This window comes from Chaetodon trifascialis, chromosome 24 (assembly GCF_039877785.1).
Source record: "Chaetodon trifascialis isolate fChaTrf1 chromosome 24, fChaTrf1.hap1, whole genome shotgun sequence".
Lineage (NCBI taxonomy): Eukaryota > Metazoa > Chordata > Actinopteri > Chaetodontiformes > Chaetodontidae > Chaetodon > Chaetodon trifascialis.
The window spans coordinates 8794425-8807930 of record NC_092079.1 but is presented as its reverse complement, the minus strand read 5'-3'; the positions used below and the strand labels follow the sequence as shown (position 1 = coordinate 8807930).

Here is a 13506-nt window from a genome sequence, read left to right as displayed (position 1 = left end):
AAGAAAAGCGGCGTGTTAAGTGCTTTGCCAGCTTCTCTGTTCTGAATTTGATAAATGATGCACTGAAGAGGATGGATATAGCACCTTTCCTTTGGGACTTCCTAATTGTACCTGCTCACATATATGTTTTGGACGAGGAACAGACAGTAACACGCCCTGCTTTGTCTGGAAACAATATTCATTTCAGTGGGAGACATTTTCTAAGGTCAGACAAGGAAATCCCACCCTTAATTAAATGTGGGAAAGAAAACGCACATATTTTCTTTCATTTGTCTTTGAGGGGAATGAAGCGGGAATGGTGAAAAAGAAAGAAGCACAAATAAAGCAACTCTTACATCTGAATCTCAGTTTAAAACAGCTTGTTTTTATTTACAGCATTATTACTTCAGCATGAACCATCATTGTCTGGATTTATTGACAAAACTATGTTACAAAAATGAAAACAAGATTCAGACTGAGACTGAAATAATCTTCAAACATGAGGAGATGCATAAAACGGCTCAAAAATGGGAAAACACACGTCTGTGTTTGACATCTGGGAAAATATATTCTAAATTCAAGGTTCACTTAGGTTTTTGCAGACCTTTTGGGCCCGTGGCCTTCTTCAGTAAAAGGAACTAAAGAATTTATAACATAAATGAGCCTGTAATTCCTGTTTTGGAAGGCTGAAACCAGCAGCCCTCTGACAGGAAAGTTTTATCGGTAAGTGAAGGTGACGCATGTCGAGGATTTACTGAATGCATTATGACTACAGCTAATACTTATCAGTGTAAAAGGTGTCAAATCAGTGAATCAGAGTAAGTCAGTTCCTGCTGAATTTCTTTTGTAGACACCAAACTCTTTAGATAATTCATCTGAAAACATGTAACGTGTCATTTTCCCTCTTTATACTGTTAAGAAACCAGCTGCAGTTTGTGGACTTGTAAGTAATATACGATGCTGTGTTCCTAGTTGACTTGAAAATTATACATGGACTAAAATGTCTAAATACGAAATTCATATTCTGTGCCTTGATATATGTCATATTCATACACATTCAAATATATGTACAAACATGCACTTTTCAGTCATATTTTCCTCTGTGACTCTCTCAATCATCTCTCCAGCATTTTGGAATATTCAGATGAGAAGCAACAAACACAGTGAGCCAAACGGCGCACAAGCTTGAAAGATACTGCAGCTAGTGTCGAGCCAGATGTGACAATGTAAGCTTATGTTTCTGACATTTTATTTTGAAATTCATTATTTGTTTTTAACTTAGCTAAAGGAAATAATACATAAATAGAAAGCTCTCCTCATTCATCCAAAATTCTGATCTGTGTGCCTTGAATTCAACAGTAGCTAAAGCAGGAGGACATTTAGCAAAGCAAGCCAGCTGTTTATTTCCTCTTTTTTGGATGTATGTTTGTACTTTTTTCATTATTCATGTCTAATTCTTTATGGTACTAACCACAGAAAATTATTGTACTTTGTTCTTGAAGGCATAAAGTTTCGACAGAAAGTGGCTAACTGCCCGAAAAAAAAATCAGAACTTCTCTCTTTGCAAGATCAAAGCATTGAGCTGGACAGAGCAGCTTCTTGTTCATCGAGGTCTCGTAAAGTTCATTCCACACGATACAAAAAAAACATTAATTCCTTGTGTTAATGTTTTACATTGAGGCTGGTTGATTCATTGGGTTTTCCTTATATCCAGCAAGAGCCCCTCTGAATATTCGTGGGACGGAAATAATGATGAATATTCAGCATCTTCGCTCTCAAGCTCCTTCTGATTTGGGAATATTCGTGAAAAAAAAGGCAATTATTTGTGTTTTTTTGGCTGGGAGATGGAAAAAAACATGAAATTAAAGAAAAATTTGTACTCAGTCGCCACGAACAGTCGCATAACTCCAAGAAAACATCAATCTTCGTAACATCTCGGAGGAGTCAAAGGGCCTCAGGTGCCAAATATGGAGGGCCAACCTCACACGAAAGGGCTGTCCGATCTGAATATGTCTGAGTAGCTCTTGCCGTTCATGTGCTCGGTGTGGCTTTCGATGCTGTAGCAGCGGTGGACCTCTGTGAGCGACGACGCCACGTAGGAAGCTGAGCGGAAGAAGTCAGCGTTGGCGAACGTGCCGGCGAACTGCATCCTCTGCTGATTCCAGTGTCTCCGCAAAACGCTCTGGACCTGCAAGAGGAAACACAAAGAGAATCTTATTTTAAGGAAGACTGCAACTAATTGAGAAAAGATTGTATGTATGACAATCTAGCCTCCAAATATGATTGACAGCAATAAGTAGTCGAGTCAAGCTCATGACTCACCTCCCCGTTGAAGAAGCAGAATATTGTTGAAACCAAGAGGCCCTGCATGTGAAAAACAATAGTGAGAAAATACACAACATTTAAAATCCTTTAAGCTCAAACAGCTGCAGAAGAGCTGCAAAAAATATAGTTTACAGTGCCACATGTTCTTGTTCTTAATTCAGAAATATTTGTAATATTTGCAACCACCACTGAAAAATTATTGAGGATTTTGCCACTGGACAGTTGTGCAACCAGTCTGCACATGCAGTCGTGAAAGTAATGAGTTTTAATGGACAAAACCAATAGAATTGTAGTATTTTAGTGCGTTTTTGCAGCTTTTTATTGGCAGCGTTGTGCTGACCTGGTAGTGCATGAGGATTTCCATGATGTACTGGTAGATCTCAGAGACCCAGTGATCTTGGGGGTTGTAGGGGAGCAGGACGAACTGGATGCCGAGCAGGGGGATGAGGATGAGGGTGGCCCTCACAGCCCTCATGTAGAGGCTGGACTCGGCCTGGTGCGTCACCCTCAGCTTGGTGATGAGAACACGAACGATGTTCAGCAGGAAGAAAAGATTCACCTGGAATCAACATCATTTGGTCTTGGTGAGGACAGCCAGCCATTTCAAATGAAAAGCCTGCAGCCAAAATGAAATCACCAAAGGTGGAAGAAGTACTCGGAATACTTTTTTTTTACTTCGTTATAAGTAAAAGTCTTGCATTTAAATCTTATGCAAGTAAGAGTACCTGAGTATGAGCATCAAAATACATTTAAGTACCAAAACTAAAAGTACTCATTATGCAGAATGGCCCATTCACAATCATATACTGTATATTATATCACTGAATTATAATCAATCATGCATTAATGTGTTCATCACTTTAATGTTGTAGGTGGGGCAAAAATGTACTGATGTACATTACAGTACTACAGTCATGTGATACGAAGGGTCCGCTGACAACCACTGACTCTGAAGGATTTGCAACCAAATTTTAAATATAGTAATTAAACTTTATGTTAACTTGTCATTCGAGATGTTTTCACCCAAAACTCATGATGTACAATGCTCCATTGTGGTCTCTTTCTTTAAAAGTAAATCTGGATTTCCCACAGGGGTTCAGTTCTTACCACCAAAGCAGCGCAGATGGGGCCGTGGATAATGTACAGCAGGGAAGTGTTTGAGCTGACCCAGCATCTGTGAACGCACGCATCAGATCATTATATTACAGTGTGTGGAAACACGTGACTGAGGCTCAGTGATATCTTTAGACATGGTCATGCATGGAGGTGATGATTGAGAAGACCCACTTGTCGTTGTAGTAGCAGTGGCGTGCTATTGAATGTAGCACCGCTGGCACGAGTGGAAAACCTGCACAATCAATATAGAACATTTTTTATTTGAGTGTGAGACAGTTAAGTGTGTATCGTGGAATATTTGCTCCTGACTTACCCCACCCCAGCAGATAATACCACATGAGATGCTGTTTTTCTGCAAACACCGCCACAACAATCAGAGTGTGCAGGTAGATGCCCTCACAGAGCATCCAGAAGTAGTTACAGCTCAGCAGATACAGGTGGATGAACATGAGCAGCTTACAGCTCGCCTGGAAGGAAGAAGCAATACGAGAGGTCGTGGCTTTAATCGAAATGAAACTGATGAGCAGTGTCTTAGTGTAAAGAGCAGCGGTGACTCACAGAATCGTTGTACGTGTGGCCCTGTTTCTTCACCACTGTCGTCAGCCAGACAACGGTGATGACTGAGTTTAGCACGAAGGAGAAGAAGAGGTTTTTGTGGAGGGTTATCCTCTGACAGCTCAGACTCCTGAGGGCAGCGGGGGGGCACACATTAGACTCGTTTTCTGACAAATCAGCAGTCATTTTTGCAAGATGAACACAGAACTTAATTCATTGACAAGAAATTAACATTCATGATTCCAGGCTCCAGTTTTGAAAGTAGGAGCATGAAAACACTGACTTTTGTTTGCACATAAAAAGGGAACCACACTCACTTAAAATGGAAGAATATTCCTAATGATATCAGCAATGATACCAGCGACAGGCCGTGACCAATCATGACCAAGTAGAAGTGAGTCATCGCTGCCGCCTGCAAGACAACCAAATCAATACAACTTTACAGTCCAAACTGTTTTATATGGTGTCTTGTTATAATCTAATGTCTTTTATTCTTACTGTTCCATGATTTGTGGTGTTGGCTTTGCAGTTTGTGAAGTTTGTCCATGTCCTGTTGCTCTCTGGGTGGCGTCCCCAGTTGCCCGTCTCCGTGCAGACTTTGGATGCCACCGCTGTCAAGGAGATTTGGCAACTTATATTGAAGTTATAGATGAGCATTCTGGGAAATACTCTCATTGATTTCCATCGATTTCACATTTCTTTTTCTGTGTGGACATGACACTAAAATATTCAAGGTTAATGAAGTTCGTGATGGTTGATGAACTGACAGACGAAGAAATTTACCGTGAGGGTCAAAATCGTTATAATAGTCTGGACAGCTCTGCTCGGTAGTTATCCCAGCTTCAGTTTCGTCCCAGCACAGCCACCCATCCCACGTCGCGTTACACTCTTTCCCTGCTGACATCAAAGAACACACACACACACACACACACACACACACACACACACACACACACACACACACACACACACACAGTTACATGCTGCACTGAACACACTGGAAAATGCTAAAAAGGAAAGCCCCTCCACTGAGCCGTTGAGGGTTTTCTAATCTTCTCACCTGCTGTTTTTGTTTTGCGGTGGGATTCCTTCACGATACGCTGAAAACATTCGTACTGGGCCATGGCGATTTGGTTCCGTGTGGCCTGATGTTCACCCCGGTGATTCAGATGCTCCTGATAGTCATCTTCAGGGCTTGTAGCCAGGAGCAGCTGAGATGATTGACACAAACATGCATGAGACTGCAACTGCCAAGCAAGTTACTTAATTCCAAGCATATTCCAGTCCTTTTAAAGGGAAACTCAACTCAATATATTTCACAGACGGTAGTATAATATCTTCTGTGGCTCTGAGAGAGGTCTGAAGATGCATTATGGGAAGTGTAGGATCAAGTTTGACCCAATCAAAGCCTAAAACTTAATATATCTCAGCCTCTGCTGCTTGGATTTTGACCATTATTTATATAAGGAGGTTTAGAGTGCTTGACGAATCAAAGAAAGAGGTTTTAATGACAGGAAGGGACTTGATAATTTGTAGGTGCTGCACAGATGTAGTTATGGGTGTAAATATTCTAAAAACAGGAGATTCACCAATGTGTGGCCAAAATACAGGCAACACAGAAGCCTAAAGAAACATGTTGTTATCATCAATGCCATGTGGCAACAGCTGTGATCATTTCCAGCTTTAAACTATGGATTTTATGCTTGTCATGCTGTAAAACACAACAAAAATATTTCTCTGGAATTATGTGAAAGTGACATATTTAGTTTAAAAAAAAAGAAGAAGAAGTATATTTCAGAGACCACAGCTACCTTATTGAGACAGAGGAGGACCAGGAAAAACACGAGGCCGCTCAGATCCATCTGCGCTCTGATCATCATGGGGAATCTGAGGGAAGTTGACAAAATGTATTAAATTTTATTAATCGGTTTCACTGCAGTGAAACAATAAACACACTTTAAGGCTCATATATGAAAGTGCAGTCCAGTTGACTCCTATTTTTGTTTCATTTGAAGTTATTTTTGTGCTATTTGGAGGAACAGGTAAAAATGTTAGCACTATCCCAAATAGTTTCCCCCAGAGCACAATTTAAAAAAAAAAAAAAGAAGAAGCTTCCTGAGCTGCAGCAGCTGCCAAAGTGATCCAGCACACGATGTGTTGACAGGAGCTGGATCCAAACTCCAGTTCGCATGCTCAGCACTGTCACGCCTCTGCTGTCCGATCAAGGCTTTAGCTTTTTGGCTTTTTTGTGTGTGTCAAGTGTAATTTATCAATTTGTACTTGCAAAATTATAAAAAAAATACCTTGTGGTTCATCTTGTGTTCCTCAGTTAGAGCTCAGCAGCATTTTATTTTTACATTAGAAGTTTAGGATGGAAACGAGAATATAGTGGATGTAGGGTCAGTTTCACTCGAACTTGCATTTACTTAAAACAATATCCAGCTCCCTTGCCTTTGCCCTCATCACAACTCATGTAAACAAGAGGACAAACCCATGTTTTTCATTTGTAGTGGCAGGACTCCCCTTTTGGACGTCAGGGTTACAGATTTGGCCTTTTGCTTCCTCTGCTCTCCACAGCTTCCTTCCTGCATGCTTATTATGCATGTTGAGCAAGTTTAACCAAGGTTTAGCTTGAAGACATCAACATGGCGAATGCAGTGAGAGCATGTGCTAAAAACCCACTCAGATACAGCAAACAGATGCTTTCACTGGCTGACTAAAGACTTCATATGCTGATCCAAATGTTAAAATATTAAAATAGGGTGTGCTAGTAGCAACTTCCTTGACATTTGAATAACACACATTCGAATAGATGAGTGGAAACAGGAGCTATTTGGTCATGAAGTGCACTTTCCAGACTACAGATGACATGTCCTGCTTTGGTGCAAGAGGTGTGATGCTCAATGCGAAAGCAGTGGAAATTATGACGGTTCTGCCTGTAACGGTCGTAAAAATACTAAAATTAATTCACAGCAGCATAAATAGATATTGTCAGCATGAGTCATGATCATGATCTGAAGTTTTATTTTGGGAAACATTAATGACTCATGATGAGCTACACCCAACTGGTGATTTGTTAACAGGGATGATGGCCCAATGGGAGCACGATCATAGGAATATTATAGGAACATCACAGGAATACTACAGGCAGCAGAGTAGCTCTGTGATCCGCTCGCTCTTCTGTGACTGTACAGCATGTCGTCACTTTGACAGTGAATTGAGTATTTAAGTATATAATTTAGAGACTATTATAGAAGGGCGGGACTAAGAGAAAAAGATCCATCCGCTGCTTCAGCACCACGGACAGCAGCGTGTTTATCAATACACAGCACAGACACAGGACTGATATTTCAGAGTCCTGGTGATAGATTTTAACTTGCAGAAACCTCAGTCAGATAAAAGATCAGCAAGTCAGGCAGACTAGACATACAAGGGGGGATGGCAGCTTAACATGTCGGTCATTGTGCAAACAAGGAGGGTGGCATCACCCCCCATATCTCCTACTGGCTACACCCTGAACAGCCACTGTTATTAAGTGCCAGTGATGAACTCCAATAACAAACCAGAGGAGTGCACTCAGTGGAGTGCAGAGCTCTGGGGGGCATGTTGACAAATAAGTCAGCAGCCATTGGCGGTCCATAAAATAGGTTTTTCCAAAAATTATGAATCACCACAATCATGAGAAGTCCTCGAGCATGTAGTCATAAACGTGCACAAAAAATATGAAACACACACTCAAAAGTATGATCCCTCTGGGCTCATGCCTTTTGGAGAAATGAGCCCAAATGGAAAAGTTTATGTTCTATGAGGCAATCAATATAAGAAATAGCATAGCAAAGGTTTTATGTGTTTTGAAATAGTAAATATTAGCAGGCTGTTATGAGTAGCACAGTCTTTTAGATTGAAATATAGAATTTCTGTAATATTTTTGTCATGGGTACAAATATGTTGTGTCTATATATAATAGACCTATGTCCCTTTTTAAATTTAGTCATAATCCCAAACATCTATTGATCCCTCAAACAGAGAAAGACTAAGAGGAAGGTATTGTGGAAAAATCTGACATTTGCAAATGAGCTAAACTTATTTAACAGATGTAGTTTCATAATGACATCGCAGCTGCAGAGATTTAATCTGCTTCCTATGCAAACATTTTTAAAGCAATTACAGATCACCCAAGAGGCTTATTGTTTGGGAACAAGAGGTCGCCCCCCAAAAAAGTGAAAATACCTGCAACATAGAAGAAAAGGCAGTCTGATGAGTCGAAATGATGAGCATACTTTCTAAAATCTTTGTCCTCTCACTCATGCTACAACATCAGAATGACACTCTTCACAAATCCTTCGCCTCTCATTTCGATTAAAAAAACAGTTTAGAATACAGTGAGACAAAACAGCAATCTTGATTAATTTCCATCTCCCCCTACTGCAAATTCAGGAAATCGTTGTCATCTTATAAGATTAATATCTTCTTGAACACACCCAAAGACACACAGTATATCTCTCTAATGACCCACAAAGACACTTAATAACTCAAAGTGAAGTTCCTCCATTATTGTGTCGGCCATCTGTCCCAGAACACGAGGATTAACACTTTTTACCATTTGAAGTTCCCCTTATTAAAAACACATTGGTCGGGAAATCCCATTTCATCACTTTATGTCCACCATGTGAGCAGACTTTTCTTGTTAGGCGACAGAATTGCAGGTGGGTTGAGCTAACTCGTTTTATTGGAAACATTCTTTTGCTTGAAAGAAATTAATAAATATGTCAGATCAATGCATTGGCAAACAGTTTACACCTAGAGTGCCTGGAAACCTCAATATATGGTGTTATAATATGAATTTGCTCACTGTTTAACACTCATATAGAGGCAGGTATGCATTTGGAAATCATGCTCATCATCATATACTCTTCTTCAAATAAAACTATTGCATTAATTACAATAATAAGAATTAGAAAGTCTAAAAGTTTAGAGATACATTGCTTGAACTTTTTTTGAAAAATAGTTTTGAACCTATGGTTTTGTTTCTCTCCCCTTTAACACCTTCACGTGCATTTCTTCCATGTTCCCTGCAACATAAAGCGTCACATTTCTAGTTCAATGTGGCATTCAAAGAGGAACATTTGACCTGTTTTCAGCGCTGTGCTTGAACAGTAGTAACAGTGCATGCTGACAAACTCCAACTATTAAAGAAACTTACCTTTGCAGCAACAGAAAATGATAAAACACTGTGTTTTGCCACCTCTTGCAGAGAGTAATCCTTCAGCTGATAGGATACTGTTGCGGGAAAAGAACAATGTGACGCCGTTTTCGTGATTTCTCCAAGAGTAGTCCTTCAGTGTGTGTGTTTCACACCAGAGTCAGAAACGACACTGAGCTGTCCTGATAAAAACTGACTGAGGCTGTGGATGACATCACATGCTTGCCTTTTGTGGAGGCAGACAGAAGGACATCCCCACATTGTAATGGACATTAAAAAGTGTTGATATAATTGATAACCATTACATTGTATGATTTAAATTATGTATAATACAAACTTTCTGATTTTAAAAAAAGAACAAAAAAAGTCAACTTTAATGTCCTGGCTGTTATCATAAGTAACTTAATGCATTAACCTTGTTGCATAGAGGACAATCTATCACTCAGTGTGACTGTGTAGGTCTTGCTTCTTTATCTTTTTTGTATATATGTCTGTTTATATATGTCTGGTCAAATTGGGAACATTTATTAATAAAAGCTTGCATTACATGGTAGTAAAACCCCCCACTAATAATCCTATTAGCTCAACAAATTGGGTTCCGGGCTCAAAAGATTGCTCTGGCTGATAATTGTATAGGAAATTTACAGTATATTACTCAAAGAGGTCCTTTTTCATTACATAACTGAAGAACGGGCAGAACAAAACGGACCAATCAGCAAGAGGGTTTCTATTCCAATGGCGCCCTCTGCAGGTCAAACTCCATGGCTACAGCGTTCTGGGACCTTACTCTGCCAAGTGAGTTTCTGCTTGTCTTTAGGAATTTAGTGACTGAAAAAGATACAGGTACTTTTTCCAGATGTGTTTATTAAAAATGTATTAAACTGATAGAATTACTTTTTGTTTTCGACAGGTCCCGATAGACATTGAGGTCACAATACGCTGCATGAACCCGGAAGTAGTTAGAATGTCTACAGCTGGATAAATTAGCCGAATAAATATTATACTGACAACGTAATGTCAACACTCAAGTTAATCGTCGTGTTTCTCGCTTAAAATTGGATAACGTGTGGCAATGTGACAGAGGAGAAAAAAAAATTAAATACACAAGGAATTCCGAACTGTTTCCGGGTACAGTAATATTCAACATGAAATTATTAATAAGACTCAGTAGCAAGCCGTACCTGCCCAGGTACCTTCTCGTGTTTACCGGAGCTAAAAGATACAAAGGCACATGTGTTTCCTGGTGTTTGCTGAAAGGCAACGACAGTGATCCCTAGAAGTCTTTCAATAAAAATATAATCATATATCTTACATAGCATTCGAAGTAACAAAAGCGCTCATAAATCAGATGGCTCCTTTCAAAGTGTTGTATTGTTCTGGAATATTGTACTATTCTTGTCATCAGTTTGTTAGGTGTCTGTTGTCCTGTTTGCTTTTGCCCCCGTCCTCAGATCCCCCTCCCATCTGGTTTCCCCTGGCTGGGCGTGGCTCCTCTCACTCTCCTGATCTCCACACTCCTGCTCCGCCTCAGCAATCTGCGCACCTGACTGTCATTACTCCAATCACTGCAGTATAAAAACGTGGTTCCTCTCTCCATTCTTCGCCAGTTCGTTGTTGATTCTTCAGTGGTAACGTTCAGGCCTTTTTGATCACCTACTGGTTTTTTGACGCTCAGATTTGAAACTTTGCCTTGCTATAATCCACTTGTTTTTTCTTTTGTCTTCTGAGCGACCGGCCTTTTCACTCTCCTGCCTTCCACGCTCAGCCTCTCGCCTCAGCCCCAGTCTTTTGTTACCTTTCACCTCCAGACAGCCTCGCCACAGATCATCCCTCCCGTTCAAGATTGTAGTGTTTTTGTGTTTTCTTTTTGAAATAAACTTGTTGCCTAGATCTGCATTGATTCCAGTCCTGTGTTCGGCTAACACAGTTCACATAAGAGTATTTTAATGTTGTAGTTCCTAAATGTGGAGCCAATTTTAGATACTTTGTGTACTGCTGGTTCAATTAGTAGAAGAGTATTGCATAATATATAAGCATGTCATGTTTTTTAATCACGTTTTTAATCTAAAAATGTCAAATAAATGTCATGGAGTAAAATGTAGAGTATTTCTATATGAGATGCAATGGTGTACAAGTTCAAAGTAGTATAAAGTGGAAATACTCACAGTACACGTGTCAAAATACAAACATCACCTGAGTGAATTTACTTAGTTACATTCCACTGATCCAAGTATTTTAGACACTCTTTACCCTTATTTTTGTTATTACAGGGCAGATGATGATAAATATCTTTATTATGCACTGACAGGATGTTCAGGAAAAGTGCCTGGAGGAACACAGTCAGCAATGCAATGACTTTCCACCAAGACCAAGCCCTCAACACAACGCTATTTCTCCTGAAATCCTTCAGCCCAACAGGATTTCTGCTCAGAGATGGAGGGAGAGGCCAGGGACTTCAGGGTAAATCATTCAGTGATTCATGATGCATCTTGCACCCTGGATGGTGTTTTGCCCACATACATGCACTTGCCCTGTGTTCACAAGAGAGCAGGAGCCATGCAAACACATATCGAAAACACACAGGAAAAGATTGATGCACAAGGAGGTTTTAAGCAATGATATTTCTTATGGTCTCTTTTTTATTCATGTGTTATTTATGTGCAGCATTGTGAGGCAAACACTGGTATTTTGTTGCAGTTGAGCAGCAAAAAAAAAAAAAATCCTTCTAAACGTGTCTTTGAACATCACAATGCTGACAGACTAGACTTCACTTAATCAGATTTTATGCTGTGCGAGTATTTTAGGTCTAACACTGAAACATTTGCTTCGTGTAGACTTCACAGGCAATTTGAAAGACCTGACCCACCGTTGTACATGTGCTCCTGTTGACATGCCGTGTTAAAAATAACTCTGCTCTAGATTCATTTCAACGTGGACTTGTGGAGAGACAGATCTTGGAGGTGCTCCATGGTTTATACCAAACTAAAGCCCACCGGACGGAAAATGGACCCCGAGCCAACCAGTCACGGGCCGGGAGGCTGGAAGTGTCTGCCGGAAAGTGATTCAAGCCCAGGATGTGTGTCCTATCTGTCAAGACGAGCTGCTGGAGATAAAACAGCTTGTGTCTCGCTGCAGGTGTGTGGGCGGCTGTGTTCACACCGGGGTCGGGGTTTTCACACTGTTATTGTTTCAGTACAGTCGCGTTTCAGAGTGGTGTAAAATGTTCTCGTCAACTTTTCTTGCACTACTGGCCAGAACATGACCCCCATACAGCATTACTGGTCCAAATACAGCACATCCATCTGTTGACATACAGCATGTGCAGTGGAAACCACCAGCACAGATTTGCGGAAGTTATAAAATTCAGTTGAAATCTCCTGGTATTCGCAGAAGAGGATGTTTCTTTCAAACAAAGAAATTATAGGGAAAATCCTTATTTGCAGCATTGTGCTGACAGATTTTTATGGGCTCTCACGTGCTGTCCTTACTCTCCCAGGTTTGGCTGTGGCAGTAGTGTCCACATCTCTGACATGAAAGTGTGGGCGGCTCACCAGAGACTCTCAGGCAGGGGAGAAACGGCGAAATGCCCTCTGTGCTGGGAGCAAATCTCTTCACTGCCTCTGAAAGAGAGAAGCCAGACAGACACCTGGGAGTTGTCTGTCACAGCTGCCAGGTCTGCTGTCACTGGGAAATGTTTCAAGTAAGCAAGCAGTCGTAACTAAGCTGGGGCGAGAAAATGTAGAAAAGCATATATGAGCAATTTGAGTCTTTGTGGCAATCTAATGTAATAAGCATATTATCATGTATACAAGTAATTGCGTCAAATATTTGTACATTTGTGTTCTTCCTCTCGTCTTCTTGATCCTCTTACCTCAGTTACTTCCATCCATGTGAGCACTGCTCAAAGAATGGCTGCCACCCACAGCATTCACCTCACAGACAGTAAGTTGCTTGGTTTCAGCTTCGAAATAACACTTGTACAGCATCAGCTCGTCCCACGCCTCAGGCTTCAAGCACTACAAATTATGACTCTTGATAAAAGAAAAGAATGATTTCAGTAAGGTGAAACTTAGAGGCTCAATAAATATATATACAGTTTATAGGAAGAGGTTAGAAGAAGAACTTGCTGCAGACCCTCTACCAGAAAACATGTTTGGCTGTCTGCCTGTGGGGTCCAGCCGGGGTCTCTGCTCTTGAATGAGGGACAGCAGTGTCAGATCTGTCTGCAAGATTTTCATCAGGGCCAGTGTGTCCAAACCCTGCCTTGCCATCAAAAGGTAACGCTTTTCACCGCGTGCTTGTGTTAACTTAATGTCATCATCAAATAT

At 40.6% G+C, this 13506-nt stretch overlaps 2 protein-coding genes across 3 annotated transcripts; one reads left to right on the top strand and one right to left on the bottom strand.

The window, feature by feature from the left end:
* Positions 1–343: 343 nt before the first annotated feature.
* calcrlb (calcitonin receptor-like b) lies at positions 344–5858 on the bottom strand. Of its 2 annotated transcripts, none has more exons than XM_070957708.1 (12): positions 5787–5858; positions 5036–5186; positions 4759–4872; positions 4474–4586; positions 4293–4387; positions 3979–4105; positions 3734–3887; positions 3592–3652; positions 3412–3478; positions 2645–2863; positions 2302–2343; positions 344–2167 (listed from the first exon to the last, which is right to left on the bottom strand). In XM_070957708.1, the coding sequence occupies exons 1-12, from the start codon at positions 5853–5855 to the stop codon at positions 1961–1963; spliced, it is 1419 nt and encodes a 472-aa protein (XP_070813809.1). In that variant the 5' UTR covers positions 5856–5858; the 3' UTR covers positions 344–1960. The 2 variants fall into 2 exon arrangements, with proteins under 2 accessions (XP_070813809.1, XP_070813810.1); XM_070957709.1 differs by having other exon boundaries at positions 4759–4869.
* A 5629-nt stretch (positions 5859–11487) lies between these two features.
* Positions 11488–13485, top strand: zswim2 (zinc finger, SWIM-type containing 2). Its single transcript, XM_070958175.1, is given in 9 exon segments — positions 11488–11638; positions 11686–11808; positions 12098–12187; positions 12190–12313; positions 12675–12772; positions 12775–12856; positions 12858–12878; positions 13282–13346; positions 13349–13485. Coding segments are annotated over 9 exon segments (891 nt in total).
* Positions 13486–13506: the final 21 nt, after the last annotated feature.